Consider the following 16,805-nt stretch of genomic DNA (forward strand, 5'->3'; position numbering starts at 1 on the left):
TGATCCAAACTGACCTGACACAGGGAATTTTTACTAGGATTAAATGTCAGTAATTGTGAAACTAAGTGTAAATGTATTTTGCTTAGGTGTATGTAAACTTCCGACTTCAACTGTATATCATTCTACTTTCTTTTCATGTATGAGTGCAGTAAATCTGTGAGTTGTCATCAATCTCCAAACCCACCATGTGGTACTATTATGAACCGAGGTCCCATGTGAGAGAATTAGGGTCCTCTCTCTCATCCATGGTTCCATGTGACAGTGGTGTAGTCTGCATGGCCATGGGGATAGAACCAGTGACTCCACTTAGTTCTGACCCCTCTACCTATAAAAGGGTGAACTGTGAAAATGTAGCTGGTTTTATATATGGACTGCGAGACCAGGGGGAATAAAATGCAGTCTATGATTAATATGCATCAAATAATGCCACTTATGCTCTCTCCATCCCTTGTTTTCCCACTCCCTTTTTTTTGCCCATTGTCCCCATACCACCTCCATGCGTACTGCTTGCTACTCTTCTTCCCACACTGCCCCAGACACTTCGTTTCGATCCAGTTCAACTCTCCAATCCTTCACCCCCTCCAGTTTCATTCCCTAGTAATCATTAACTTTTTATCTGATGATGGTGTGAAAATGGTCGAGGCTTTTTTAGTATCAAATCAAATTGTATTAGTCACATGCGCCGAATACAACAGGTGTACATTGAAATGCTTACTTACGAGACCCTAAACAACAATTCAGTTTTAAAAAATATATACGGAAAAGACTAAGAAATAAAAACTAACAAGTAATTAAAGAGCAGCAGTAAAATAACAATAGCGAGACTATATACAGGGGGGTACCGGTACAGAGTCAATGTGTGGGGGCACTGGTTTTTTGAGGTAATAAGTACATGTAGGTAGAGTTATTAAAGTGACTATGCATAATAGATGATAACAACAGAGTAGCAGCGGTCAAAAAGGGGGAAGGGGGGGGGCAATGCAATAGTCTGGGTAGCCATTTGATTAGCTGTTCAGGAGTCTTATGGCTTGGGGGTAGAAGCTGTTTAGAAGCCTCTTGGACCTAGACTTGACGCTCCGGTACTGCTTGCCGTGTGGTAGCAGAGAGAACAGTCTATGACTAGGGTGGCTGGAGTCTTTGATAATTTTTAGGGCTTTCCTCTGACACCGTCTAGTATTGAGGTTCTGGATGGCAGGAAGCTTGGCCCAAGTGATGTACTGGGCCTCCGACCACAAGCCTCTTGTGTAATGACTTGCGTTCGGAGGCCGAGCAGTTGCTATACCAGGCAGTGATGCAACCAGTCATGCTCTCGATGGTGCAGCTGAAGAAGCTTTGAGGATCTGAGGACCCATGCCAAATCTTTTCAGTCTCCTGAGGGGGAATAGGTTTTGTTGTGCCCTCTTCACAACTGTCTTTGTGTTCTTGGACCATGTTAGTTTGTTGGTGATGTTGACACCAAGGAACTTGAAGCTTTCAACCTGCTCGGCTGCTACCCTGTCGACGAGAATGGGGGTGTGCTTGGTCCACCCTTTCCTGTAGTCCACAATCATCAAATCCTTTGTCTTGATCACGTTGAGGGAGAGGTTGTTGTCCTGGCACCACAAGGTCAGGTCTCTGGCGACCTCCCTATAGGCTGTCTCGTCATTGTCGGTGATCAGGCCTACCACTGTTGTGTCATCGGCAAACTTAATGATGGTGTTGGAGGCGTGCCTGGCCTTGCAGTCATGAGTGAACAGGGAGTACAGGAGTGGACTGAGCATGTACCCCTGATGGGCCCCTGTGTTGAGGATCAGCTTGGCAGATGTATTGTTACCTACCCGTACCACCTGGGGGCGGCCGTCAGGAAATCCAGGATCCAGTTGCAGAGGGAGGTGTTTAGTCCCAGGGTCCTTTAGCTTATTGATTAGCTTTGAGGGCACTATCTGTGGATCTGTTGGTGCGGTATGCAAATTGGAGTGGGTCTAGGGTTTCTGGGATAATGGTGTTGTGAGCCATGACCAGCCTTTCAAAGCACTTCATGGCTACAGATGTGAGTGCTACGGGTCGATAGTCATTTAGGTTCTTGGGCACAGGCACTGTGGTGGTCTGCTTGAAACATGTTGGTATTACAGACTCAGACAGGGAGAGGTTGAAAATGTCAGTGAAGACACTTGCCAGTTGGTCAGCGCATGCTCGCAGTACACGTCCTGGTAATCCATCTGACCCTGCAGCCTTGTGAATGTTGACCTGTGTAAAGGTCTTACTCACATCGGCTGCGGAGAGCGTGATCACACAGTCTTCCGGAACCAGCTGGTGCTCTCATGCGCGTTTCAGTGTTATTTGCCTCGAAGCAAGTATAGAGTTAGTTTAGCCTGCCTGGTAGACTTGTGTCACTTGGCTGTGCTTCCCTTTTGTAGTCTGTAATGGTTTGCAAGCCCTGCCACATCCGACGAGCGTCGGAGCCGGGGTAGTTCGATCCTATCTTAGTCCTGTACTGATGCTTTGCCTGTTTGATGGTTCGTTGTAGGGCATAGTGGGATTTCTCATAAACTTCCGGGTTAGTGTCCCGCTCCTTGAAAGCGTCAGCTCTACCCTTTTAGCTTAGTGCAGATGTTGCCTGTAATCCATGGCTTCTGGTTGGGGTATGTACATACGATCGCTGTGGGGACGATGTCATCGATGCACTTATTGATGAAGCCAATGACTGATGTGGTGTTCTCCTCAATGCCATCGGAGGAATCCCGGAACATATTCCTGTCTGTGCTAGTCCTGTTGCTTAGCATCTGCTTCATCTGACTACTTTTATATTGATCTAGTCACTGGTGCTTCCTGCTTTAATTTTTGCTTGTAAGCAGGAATCAGGAGGATAGAGTTATGGTCAGATTTGCCAAATTGAGGGGAAGGGAGAGCTTTGAATGTGTCTCTGTGTGGAGTAAAAGTTGTCTAGAATGTTTTCCCTCTGGTTGCACATTTAACATGCTGATAGAAATTAGGTCAAACTGACTGAAGTTTCCCTGCATTAAAGTCACCGGCCACTAGGGGCGCCACCTCTGGATGAGTGTTTGCCTGTTTGCTTTTGGCGGAATATAGCCCCTTATGTGTGGTTTTAGTGCCAGCCTCAGTCTGTGGCGGTATGTAAACAGCTATGAAAAATACAGATAAACTCTCTAGGTAAATAGTGTGGTCTACAGCGTTTCATGATGTACTCTACCTCAGGTGAGCAATAGCTCGAGACCTCCTTAGTTGTCGTGTACCAGCTGATATTTACAAAAATGCATAATCCGCCGTCCCTTGTCTTAACAGTCTGGGCTTCAACTGCTGTTTGTCATTAACTAGCTAACTACGGTGCTCGTCTAGATACTGTAGTTTGTAATGTTTGCCACGTATGATTCTAATTGTGATTTTTCAAAGATGATTTATCAGAGTTTCTAAACCCTGAAATTATTAGAAATGTTTAGCTTATTGAGTGCCATCTGCTTTCAAATGTAACTAACATTTGTCATAAAACATGTAAGGGTTGTTTGATCATGCATTATATTTCTGGTGTATAGGCCTAGTACATGTGAAATCCACTCTTTAAGATCTACTTTCTTTCAATCAGTCAAGTGCAGCCAGTGCACTACAGATGGTATCTTTAGTTATAGCTCCCCTCTTCCTCTGAGAATAGGTAGTTCGTTATATATTTATTTTCCTCAATCTAGCAATCATCCTTTGTAGATAATTCTGCCATGAGGTTTTTGGGCATTGTAGACAATGATGCATGGAAATACAGTAAGACGGTGGCTAATTAGAATTTTTTGGAATATAAAAAGAAATGGGTTGAATAGAGCATAAGGGCAGATAACTTCCCAGATGAAACATAATCAAATTTAGTGTGCAGTAGGGGCCCTTTTAATTGCAAATAAATTCATTAAAAATCCTACAATGTGATTTTCTGGATATTTATTCTCATTTTGTCTGTCATAGTTGAAGTGTACCTATGATGAAAATTACAGTCCTCTCTCATCTTTTTAAGTGGGAGAACTTGCACAATTGGTGGCTGACTAAATACTTTTTTGCCCCACTGTATGCACCTGACTATGTACAAAGCCTGCATGAGTCTAGGCCCCTTCTCCCCCCTCTGACATGAGCCATGGTGGGTCTGTCAGAAATGAATGGAACAAGTGCCCCTCTACATGTAATTTGCTTCAACACTTCAGTGACGTTATAAATGATGCTCTCTTAATGACTTAAATAAGAGCAGATGGCAGACAGCGTACCATATGTAAAGTCCATCATACTGTAGTTCTGTATGGCTGCATTGTTGACCACATACCGTATAGGCAAATTGCAACTGTGTGTAAGTACAAATTGTAACATTTAAGCTAACGAAGCTAAATTTGCCACATTACGAAGAGGGTAATTTCTTTCACATTCGTGAAAATGTTACAGTTGCTCAGCAAACTTGATGTATTCCTGTAAGAAGGGAAAGTGCAGCCTTGAAAGAGGTTTAGCCCATTACCATTGCGCAGCAGATAAAAACATTAAGCACTTAATCCCTCACACTGCAGTTTCAGTAATTTTTTGATAAAATTGTGTCATGTAAGCGTAGCTAATTATGGCAAACTCGATCGGTTTTTAATCTACTTTGCTTTTTGAACACCTTGAAAGTAGAAGAAACACTCAGTATAAACAGCCATTGTCTCTGGTCTTTATCATTAGTTTATTTTGCAGTCAAGTCAATACAGCAACTTGTTTTTGTCTCACAAACCTGAGGTCTTTATCTCCATTTCAAATTAACTGTGAAAAAATGATTGCGGTTGCAGACAGTTGCCGTTTGTAAGTGGCCTAGACTTTGACTTGGGGAGTGACTCGCACACATTCTGCCACAGACAGAAAATGTGTCAATTGTGTAATAATTTGAGGCATTTTAACATAGCATAAGGGCAGTTTCTATTGATGTTGCTGCCTCTGGGTCAGTTACTTCAGACATTTTACTATGTACTGACTGGAAGTTTGTTCTGAAATCAAATTAGAACCAGTAAATGCGTTTGCATATATGATTTAGGACTATACCTCATAATTCATTAGGACCTTGCATTTGGCGATATTGCAGTATTATGAATGCATGTATCATATATTTTACAGCATTTTAGAGCAGTTCTTTGCCTCTTAGGTTTAGACAATCTTATGAATAGTATTTGTACGAGATTGCCCATTTTGGTATAACAGCGTACAGACGCCAGTACCCTTTTTTGATGATTATTAAATGGTTTTAGTCTACTATAGTTTTTCACCAGCACCCTTTTGATTTGCCATTAGTCCCACACTGACATAAGTGCACCTGGTCAGGATTCCATTATCATCAGCCACGTTTATGTGCGTCCTATTGTAGCGAGGTTCTTATGTACCACAGGAGAACCAAGAAATGAAGAGCGACACCACGGCTGTCTTTTAGGCTTTTATGTTGATCTGCAATAGTATTGTGAAAAGACAGGACAGGAACACATCAGTCTCCAATGCACCAACTGACAAGTTGTTCTACACAGGAGCATGAAGAAAGGTAAAACACATATCCTGTTTCACATCTCCAATACATAGCTAGGTGCTTTCAGTGTTGACTACGAAAATAGAACAACTCATGTACAAAAACACTGCAACATAAACAAGTTACGTGAAATCGCCTCTATTCTATTCAGACCATTGAGGACCAAACTACATTTCCCATAATGCAACGCCAGCACCGGTCAGCAGCTCAGCTAACCGTCTACATCACAGAAAGGCATGCTAGCTAGCAACAGCAGCACTTTTAGCACTCTGTAAACTATATTAATAACAACAATAAAACTCTCAAAGTTACAAGTTTCAATAGTCTCAAACTCCCTTATAACAATATCTACCGCATGAACCTTGGGATGTTTAATTTATTTCACGTTATGGACTACAAAGGAGTAATCTGCAAAACCTACCTTTCTCTCTCTGTGTTTTCTCGGACTGAGGAGAACGGGAGCTACGGGTAGTACCAGGGTGTTAGTAGGTGACACAAGCACCCAGATGAAATAAAATATATTTAATGAAACAAAACCCGAAGATGTTATCATTCAGCTACTGTAGCTCTCTACCTAACATCAACAGGCAGCACCAGTAGCGCAACAATTAAAAATAGACACCAAAAGAAAAGTTCCTGGCGATCATGGCGATCTGACTCCCCCCTTCTGTCTGAACTTGGAAAATTCCTATTCGCGGGCTTTGGCCACTGACCCTCAACCTGGTTGTTCTGTTCTGCGTTGTGTACTACTACACTATTAACATAACACTCCAGGAAAGCGTCAACATAATGGACTTAAAAAATATTTAAAAAACAGCGTTTACTGAGAATGACTGGGCAGACAGGAAAAAGCGTGGGCCTGGACCACTGCTGTTATCCCTAATTTTGGATGACCGCTCAACAAAGGCTTGACTGAATTACAAAACTGTATAATAGAAAACACTTTTCCCCCCCATAACCTAAGTACATATTATAGAAATTAAGTGACTCGTGCAGTTTTTTTGTTTTTGCTCAGCGGGTTAAAGCTACATGATGACCTTCTGTTCTCTTCTCCTAGGTGCGGTTATCGGTGACGGTCAGTCAGCTGTGGCCAGTAACATCGCCAACACCACCTACCGCCTCCAGTGGTGGGACTTCACCAAGTTTGACCTACCTGAAATCAGCAACTGTGAGTGGACCAACATTGTTGAACTTATCAATTTGTTGGGATGGAACGAGAAACTTAGGCCTACTCATACAGATCTGCCGTGCCTTTTTCCATCTTTCATTCCTCTGTGGGAATTGTTTCAGATCCAAGCCTAGCACTATTCTAGGATGCCTTCTCTCTATCTTGCCTGCCGCTGGTCTTAATGGTCCGGTTCATTTCACAGTAGTCTCCCTGCAGGACCATGCTGAGTGCATTCTACTTTAGTATTTTGAGATTCAGTGGCTCTGTTTATCATCAGGCTCACATAGTGCCGTGGTCTGGTTGTTACTCTGCTTCAGGCCAAGTTATTCCTGACGTCAGGTCACAGGACAGAGAACAGAGCCCCGCTGCTTAGAGCACCACCTCTAAATATAAAACCCACTGGGTTATTCTGCTCTAATCCATTCAGTGCCCAACCAAGCACTTTTTCTGGGTGTAGTTTTCTTGAAACATATACTGTGTTTGACAAACTGTTCTTATAGAGGTTGTAATATGATATGTAATAGTGTCTATTTAAATAAAATAATTTGGTCCAGTGACTGTTACTGTAATGTACACCTAGCGTTTCAGTACATCATTATACCCAGCACCTACAATAGACATTGGGGAAGGACATTATCCTCAAACTACGCCATTACTTTTATAGAGGATTTTACATTTCTGTGCGTACCTGAAGGTCAGTAACTTTTGAGTGTTGGGTCCCCATGCTAGTCTCACCTACTCTAAACAACGTGATTTTTAGCTCCGCTGTGTGGGTTTGTATCGCGATGTCGGAGGGCTTGCAACTCTTATCTCCATTTACCAATGATTTGAATTGACAAAGTAAACAGTTTTGGGTTCTATGCTCGCTAATCAATATCTGGTGTTTTTGTTTGAGGATTTTGAGCCTGCAAAGCCTGTTATTGAGTCTTTATATCAAATCAAATTTGATATCTCAAAGTGCTGTACAGAAACCCACCCTAAAACCCCAAACAGCAAGCAATGCAGGTGTAGAAGCACGGTGGCTCGGAAAAACTCCCTAGAAAAGCCAAAACCTAGGAACAAACTTAGAGAGGAACCAGGCTATGAGGGGTGGCCAAGAATCTGAGATGTGACATCTGAGATCTGACATCTGAGATGTGTAAGCCAAGAAATTTGAAGTTATTGACTTTTTCCACTGCAGCCTCATTGATGAAGATGGGGGCATGTCCAGCCTGGGTCCTCCTGAAGTCCACAGTCAGCTCGTTTGTTTTACTGGTATTGAGGGAGAGGTTGTTTTCCTGGCACCACGTCTTCAGGTGCCTACCACCTTCCTGTCGGCTGTTTCGTCGTTGTTAGTAATCAGGCCTACTACTGTTGGCGTCAGCGAACTTCATGATGGAATTGAAACTAAGAGGCAACGCAGTTGTGGGAAAACAGGAGGGGACTGAGGACGAACCCTTGTGTTGAGAATCCATGTCAAAGAGGTCATGTTGCCTGTCTTCACCACCTGGGGGCGGCTTGTCAGGAAGGTCGGGACCCAGTTGCATAGGGAGGAGCTCAGACCCAGGGCCGTGACCCATGTAATGAACTTATAGGCCACTGTGGTATTGACATCTGTTCTGAAAAGCTATGTTTAATACTGATATGATATAGAACTCAAGTAAGGATGCCCTGAGTTGAAGTCAACAGTTCTGACCTATGCATTTCTAATAATAGCTCAACACCTACAGTACATTCAGAAAGTATTCAGAGCCTTTAACTTTTTATACATTTTTTGTTATGTTACAGCCTTATTCTATAATGGATTAAATTCTTTTTTAAAACTCTTTTTTTTTAATCAATTTATACACAATAAAAAAAAACATTTAAAAAAACATTTGCAAATGTATTAAAAATAAAATAAAACACCTTATTTACATAAGTATTCAGACCCTTTGCTATGGTACTCAAAATTGAGCTCAGTTACATCCTGTTTCTATTGATCATCCTTGAGATGTTTCTACAACTTGATTGGTCCACCTGTGGTAAATTAAATTGATTGGACATGATCTGGAAAGACACATACCTGTCTATTTAAAGTTCCACAGTTGACAGGGCATGTCAGAGCAAAAACCAAGCCATGAGGTTGAAGGACTTGTCTGTAGAGCTCCGAGACAGGATTGTATCGAGGAACAGATCTGGGGAAGGGTACCAAAACATTTAAGCAGCATTATCGGTCCTCAAGAACATAATGGCCTCCATTCTTAAATGGAAGACATTTTGAACCACCAAGACTCTTCCTAGAGCTAGCCCCCCGAACTGAGCAAATGGGGGAGAAGGGCCTTGGTCAGGGAGGTGACCAAGAACCCGATGGTCACTCTGACAGAGCTCCAGAGTTCCCCTGTGGAGATGGGAGAACCTTCCAGAAGGACAACCATCTCTGCAGCACTCCACCAATCAGGCCTTTATGGCAGTGGCCAGACGGAAAGCCCTCCTCAGTAAAAGGCACATGACAGCCCGCTTGGAGTTTTCCAAAACGCACCTAAAGGACTCTCAGACCATGACAAACAAGATTCTCAGGTCTGATGAAATCAAGATTGAACTCTTTGGCCTGCCACGCGTCACGTCTGGAGGAAAGGTTCACCTTCCAGTGACCCTAAGCACACAGCCAAGGCAATGAGAGGCCCAGATGGAGCCCAAACTTGAACCAATCTCTGGAGAGACCTGAAAATAGCTGTGCAGCGACGCACCCAATCCAACCTGACAGAGCTTGAGAGATTTGCAGAGAACAATGAGAGAAACTCCCCAAACACTGGTGTGCCAAGCTTGTAGCGTCATACCCAAGAAGACTGGAGGATGTAATCACTGCCGAAGGTGTTTCAACAAAGTACTGAGTAAAGGGTCTGAATACTTGTGTAAATGTGAGATTTTTTATTTTATGTATTAGAAAAAAATGTCTAAACCTGCTCTGCCATTATGGGGTAGTTTGTTTGAGGATTTATTTTATTTTTAAAATACATTTTAGAATAAGGCTGTAATGTAACCACAAAATGTGGCAAAAGTGAATGGGTCTGATGGAAAAAACACAAGGTACATCTCTGGAATGAATGTAAATTATTTCAAAATAATAATAACTTTGCCTCCTGATACGAACTTAATTTCAGAACGCTAGCACAGCAGATGTTCCTCCTCTCTGTGAGAGGAAGTTGTGAACAGTGTGATGTGTCTAGCTCTCCACTAAGCTCCACAGACAGACTTGGCTATGGGCCCTCTCCGGAATGCTGCTCATATATAATTGATGTGGGTGGTGCCTTTAACAATGAACTGTAACAGCTGTTTAGGAAAGAGGAAGAGATGCGTTATCCGGGGTGGGTGGGTGTGTGGAGTGGAGCTTCTCAGCAATGATTAAAAGCAGAGGGTCTGAAATACAATCGTAAACAATGCAAATGACTCTCCCCATCGTGATCTTGAAGTTCATGCCAAATGCAGACTGACTGATATGCTAATGCACATATTCAGCGAGACTTATTGCAAAGAGAAAGCTGTGCAATTAAAAACAGTGTGGGATGTTTCAATTTAAAATCCTTTGTATTTGAACTTAACTCTACCATAATCTTATTTGTCACATGTGCCGAATACAACCGGATACAACCGGTGTAGACCTTACAGTGAAATGCTTACTTAACCAACAATGCAGTTTTAAGAAAACACACAAACACAAAAAATATATTAATGAGAATAACACGTAATTAAGGAGCAGCAGTAAATAACAATAGCGGGGCTATATACAGGGGGAACCGGTACAGAGTCAATGTGCGGGGGCACTGGTGTCGAGGTAATTATGTAATAATATAATATAATATATGCCATTTAGCAGACGCTTTTATCCAAAGCGACTTACAGTCATGTGTGCATACATTCTACGTATGGGTGGTCCCGGGAAGCGAACCCACTACCCTGGCGTTACAAGCGCCATGCTCTACCAACTGAGCTACAGAAGGACCGTACATGTACATAATATATAATAATGTACATGCAGGTAGAGTTATTAAAGTGACTATGCATATAAAATAACAGAGTAGTATCAGCATGGGGGGGAGGGGCGTGCGTGCGTGCAAATTGTCTTTGTAGCCATTTATTAGCTGTTCGGGACTCTTATGGCTTGGGGGTATAAGCTGGTTAGAAGCCTCTTGGTCCGAGACTTGGCGCTCCAGTACCGCTTGCCGTGCGGTAGCAGAGAGAACAGTCTATGACTAGGGTGGCTGGAGTCTTTGACCATTTTTAGGGCCTTCCTCTGACACAGCCTGGTATAAAGGTCCTGGATGGCAGGAAGCTTGTGGTGCAAGCAGGATGCCAAATATATTCAGTCTCCTGAGGGGTATAGGTTTTGTCGTGCCCTCTTCACGACTGTCTTGGTGTAATTGGACCATGTTAGTTTGCTGCTCCATTACAGCCCTGTCGATGATAATGGGGGGTGTGCTCGGTCCTACTTTTCCTGTAGTCCACAATCCTTTGTCTTGATCACATTGAGGGAGAGTTTGTTGTCCTTGCACCACACGGTCAGGTCTCTGACCTCCTCCCTATAGGCTGTCTCATCGTTGTCAGTGATCAGGCCTACCACTGTTGTGTCATCGGCAAACTTAATGATGGTGTTGGAGTCGTACCTGGCCTTGCAGTCATGAGTGAACAGAGATTACAGGAGGGGACCGAGCATGCACCCCTGAGGGGCCCCATGTTGAGGATCAGTGTGGAGGATGTGTTATTACCTACCCTTACCACCTGGGGGCGGCCCGTCAGGAAGTTCAGGTTCCAGTTGCAGAGGTAGTCCCAGGGTCCTTAGCTTAGTGATGAGCTTTGAGGGCACTATGGTGTTGAATGCTGAGCTGTAATTAATGAATAGCATTCTCACATAGTTGTTCCTTTTGTCCAGGTGTGAAATGGCTGTGTGGAATGCAGTATATGGATTGCATCATCTGTGGATCTGTTAGGGTGGTATGCAAATTGGAGGGTTTCTGGGGTAAAGGTGGTGTGAGGCATGACCAGCATTTTAAAGCACTTCATGGCTACAGACGTGAGTGCTACAGGTCGGTAGTCATTTAGGCAGGTTATCTTAGTGTTCTTCGGCACCGGGACTATGGTGGTCTGCTTGAAATATGTTGGTATTACAGACTCAAATGGGGAGAGTTTGAAAATGTCAGTGAAGACACTTTCCAGTTGGTCAGCGCATGCTCGCAGTACACGTCCTGGTAATCCGTCTGGCCCTGCAGCCTTGTGAATGTTGACCTGTGTAAATGTCTTACTCACATCGGCTGCGGAGAGCGTGATCACGCAGTCGTCAGGAACAGCTGATGCTCTCATGCATGTTTCAGTGTTATTTGCCTCGAAGCGAGCATAGAAGTCATTTAGCTCGTCTGGTATGCTCGTGTCACTGGGCAGCTCTCGGCTGTGCTTCCCTTTGTAGTCTAATAGTTTGCAAGCCCTGCCACATCTGACGAGCGTCTTTGATTCGATCTTGTTCCTGTATTGACACTTTGCTTGTTTGATGGTTCGTTGGAGGGCATTGCGGGATTTCTTATAAGCCTCTGGGTTCGAGTCCCGCTCCTTGAAAGCGTCACCTCTACCCTTTTAGCTCAGTGCGAATGTTGCCTGTAATCCATAGCTTCTGGTTGGGGTATGTACGGACGGACGGTCACTGAGTCTGCTAGCAAACCAGTCCTGTAGTTTAGCTTCTGACCACTTTTTTACATATATGCATTGGCCCCCGTCCCGTGTCTTACCAGAGGCTGCTGTTCTATCCTGCCGACAGTGTATAACCCGCCAGCTATATGTTAATGTCGTCGGTCAGCCACGACTTGGTGAAACATAAGACATTACAGTTTTTAATGTCCCGTTTGTAGGATATACATGCTTTCATTTATTATCCAGGGAATGAACGTTAGCAGGATGGAAGGCAAGGGCAGATTAGCCACTTGTCGCTTGATCTTCACAAGGCATCCTCATCTCTTTCCACGAAACTTACGTTTCCTTTTCCAGCGAATCACAGGGTTTTGGGCCTGGTCGGGATTCTGTAGTATATCCCTCGCGTCCGACTCATGAAGAACAACTCCTCGTCCAATTTGAGGTGAGTAATCTCAGTTCTGATGTCCAGAAACTCTTTTCGGTCATAAGACGGTAGCAGCAACATTATCTACAAAATATGTCATGAACAACGTGAAAAAAAGAACAAAATAGCCTGTTTGGTTAAGAGCCGATATGACGGCAGCCATTCCCTCCAGCGGCATTTTTTTCTCCAGGCGTTGCTGCATTATTTAGTCATAATCCTATCCTAGATCTTTATCTACTTGGGCAACCAGTAGCAGACCTTCCAACATTCCCGCATTTTGCGTATCAACTACGCAATACTCTGTCCATTTACGCAGGTACGAGATCCGAATTAAAAGTACGCAGATATTAATAGGGCCTGATCAGAAATGATGTATGCCCTGCAAAGAAAGGCTAAAACACCATATTATTCTAGCTAACAGTGTTCAGATTCCCTTTGTGGTAGCCAATTTAAGCTTTGTGTAGCCAGTTTGCGGTCTCTGTCGATGCAATCATTTGTTTTTGTGTTTTCAAAATGATTTTGCTTTGATTATGAATTATGAACCGTGTCTAAAAACCATCAGACTCACAAACAGAGAACGTGGTGGGGCAAGAAACCCCCAATTCGGCTTGTGCTACATCTCCAATTTGCCACGTGCTTCTGGTACTACTGGCATGATACAGGGTTGGCAGGTGTGTAATAGTTTTAAGTGCTTAGGTAGGCTATTGGTTCTCGACCAAACCACTAGTACATCTGCAGCAGCAGGGGTTATTAGTGTGTGATGCATTGGCATGCACATCAGGGTTTCCGCCAGGAAAATCTGGCGCTGGACAACGTGACCGGCAAGATTTTAATTTACCTGACATCCATATGCATTGGGTGTGTAATGCATTAGTGTGTCCACCCACTGTTCTCCAAATCGCATGTGGATTATTGTAATTCATTTGAACAGAATAGAAATTAGCCTGTTAAATTGTAACAAAATAAAGTATAATGATGTTCTTATACCAACAAAAAAAGCAAAACATTGCCTGTTGCATCTGCATCCCTGCTGCAAATCATAATTTAATATAATTTATACTTTATCAGGCTCCCGAGTGGCGCAGCAGTCTTAATGCACAGCATCTCCGTGCTCAAGGTGTCATTACAGACACCCTGGTTCAAATCTAGGCTGTATCATAACCGGCCGTGATTGGGAGTCCCATAGGGTGCCGCACAATTGGCCCAGCATTGAACGGGTTTTCCGGTGTAGGCCGTCATTGTAAATAAGAATTTGTTCTTAACTGACTTGCCTAGTTAAAGAAAGGTTACGTTTAGAAAATGTTTTATGGAAAAAAAAAAAAAAACATTTGGCCCAGAAGAACAAGTCACCTACACAGTAATAAAACACATCTTCAAAATATATTTGTTTAATATAATTTGCAAATTATATTTCCTATAGACTATTTGAATGAACATTTTAATAAATAACAAAAAACAGCTGTTTTCAAATACAATCTAGACCTCTAATACAATCCAGGCCCAATAAATAACACAAAACAATGGCTGTCTATGAACACCAGGGCCAGCCGGTCAATGGCTAGAAGCGATCCAGCTTTTGTCAAATAAATGTCAGATTTGACTTTTCGTTGCTGGTTAGGAGATTTTAACCTGGAAAATTAGGTTAAGGTTAGGAAAAGGTTTAGGGTTAGGATTATCTACACTCAACAAAAATATAAACACAATATGTAAAGTGTTGGCCCCATGTTTCATGAGCAGAAATAAGAAATCCCAGAAACGTTCCATAAGCACAAAAAGTATATTTCCGCTCAAATTTTGTGCACAAATTTGTTTATAAATCCCTGTTAGTGAGCGTTTCTCCTTTGCTAATATTATCCATCCACGTGACGGGTGCCGTATATCAAGAAGTTGATTAAACAACATGCTCATTAAACAGTTGCACCTTGTGCTGGGAACAATAAAATGTGCAGTTTTGTCACACAACACAATGCCACAGATGTATCAAGTTTGAGGGCGTGTGCAATTGGCATGCTGACTGCAGGAATGACCACCATAACTGTTGCCTGAGAATTTAATGTTAATTTCTCTACCATAAGCCGCTTCAACATTGTTGTAGATTATTTTGAAGTGCATCCATCCGGCCTCACAACTGCAGACCATGTGTATGGTGTCGTGTGGGCAAGCGGTTTGCTGAGTTCTGAAGAGAGTGCCCCATGGTAGCATTGGGGTTATGGTATGGGCAGGTATAAGCTACGGACAACAAACACAATTGCATTTTATCATGGTAATTTGAATGCACAGAGATACCGTGATAGGATCCTGAGGCCCGTTGCTGTGCCATTCATCAGCTGCCATCCTCATGTTTCAGCATGATAATGCACTGCCCCATGCCCCAAAGTTCTGTACACAATTCCTGGAAGCTGAAAATGTCCCAGTTCTTCCATGGCCTGAATACTCACCAGACATGTCACCCATTGAGCATGTTTGAGATGATCTGGATTGACATGTACAACAGCGTGTTCCAGTTCCCGCCAATATCCAGCAACTTCGCACAGACGTTGAAGAGGAAAGGGACAACATTTCACAGGCCACAATCTACAGCCGGATAAACTCTATACAAGGGAGATGTGTAGCGCTGCATGAAGCAAATGGTGGTCACCAGATGCTGACAGATTTTCTAGTGTCTGTGACAAACAGATGCATATCTGTATTCCCAGCCATGTGAAATCCATAGATTAGGGCCTAATTCATTTGTAAATTTACTGATTTCTTTATTTGAACTGTAACTCAGTAAAGTCTTTGTAATTCTTGCATGTTGCGTTTATATCTTTGTTCAGTATAACATGCAAAACAATTGAACTTTTGACATTAATTTGACAAAAGCTGGACCCGTTCTCTCCCCTCCCCATTCCCGCTGCGATTCAGCACCACAGCAGTGGAAAGAGGACACTCTAGGTGTCCACAAAATTATCAATTTATTAAACTGATTTTGTACAATTCTATTTTATTTTACTTATTTCTCTAGGCAAGTCAGTTAAGAACAAATTCTTATTTTAGGATGACGGCCTACCCCGGCCAAACCCTCCCCTAATCTAGGCGATGCTGGGCCAATTGTGCGCCGCCCTATGGGTGGTTGTGATACAGCCCGGGATCGAACCAGGGTCTGTGGTGACGCCTCTAGCACTGAGATGCAGTGCATTAAACCACTGCCCCACTCGATATGTAAACAAACTATATTTGTTAAGGTTGGTTCATTGAGAAAAATCTTATTTTACAATGCTCTTGTAAAATGAGTCCCGTGCCATGCATTTCTGAAAGCACTTGTTTCCAAAGTTTAAATTGTATCTCTCTTTTTACAGTTCTACTGAATGATGTTAATAAATGTTTTATTGTAATTTCAGCTATCATGGGATCGTGACTCATGTCATGTGTGATATATATGGTTTAGTGATAACAACTCTGTTTCCTGCTATAGGCAGTTGGCTGCCTAGTGATTGCAACATTGTAATTCTTCAATGTGAGTACTTGGCGACAACATTTCTTTTCCAAGTGCTACTGAATAAACTCAACTGAAATGCACCAATTGCGCATGATACATATAATTTCTCGAGTCTATCAATCTATTCCAAATCTTTGTACTATTCATGACACAGAGGCGGCGTATGTTGTTCTTGCCTTGGGCGGCAGCTGAACTGCTAGGACTGTGCCTGACGTACACAATCATTTGCCTCTAATTTACCTGCGTTTGCGGCCGACCTTGGCCTGCTCAAAGTGAGCCGTTGCTGTTGGGAAATTAAAGCTGTCCTTCTCCTTGCAGCAGCTTGTGATGCATATCAGCCTCGTTACTTTGTCCTCAAGAAGGCGTGATCTTGAAGCCGTCTTTACTCTGTTTTGAAGAAGGAATCACCTCTCGGCGGGCACACTGAACATGGGGATAATCAATACAATCTTTGCCAATTTTGCCCAGTCTGGATACACTTAGCTGAAGTCCCTTATGAGAACCTCACGTCTTATGCAGAAGTAAAAATAGAAACACACACACCCGACACTGATTTCCAAGCAGCTTGTGGATTTATTAGCCTATGAAGTAT

General features: G+C 43.0%; 1 protein-coding gene across 4 annotated transcripts in view; it reads left to right on the forward strand.

Moving 5' to 3' along the window:
- LOC118393678 (activating molecule in BECN1-regulated autophagy protein 1A-like) overlaps positions 1–16,805 on the forward strand; it is a 134,690-nt gene that overhangs the window by 35,556 nt on the left and 82,329 nt on the right. For all 4 annotated transcript variants that reach the window (XM_035786638.2, XM_052461997.1, XM_035786636.2 and 1 more), the window contains exon 12: positions 6,564–6,674. In XM_035786638.2, coding sequence (XP_035642531.1) covers positions 6,564–6,674 — 111 coding nt within the window. The remainder of the gene's footprint in view (positions 1–6,563; positions 6,675–16,805) is intronic.

This window comes from Oncorhynchus keta, chromosome 14 (genome assembly GCF_023373465.1).
Source record: "Oncorhynchus keta strain PuntledgeMale-10-30-2019 chromosome 14, Oket_V2, whole genome shotgun sequence".
NCBI lineage: Eukaryota > Metazoa > Chordata > Actinopteri > Salmoniformes > Salmonidae > Oncorhynchus > Oncorhynchus keta.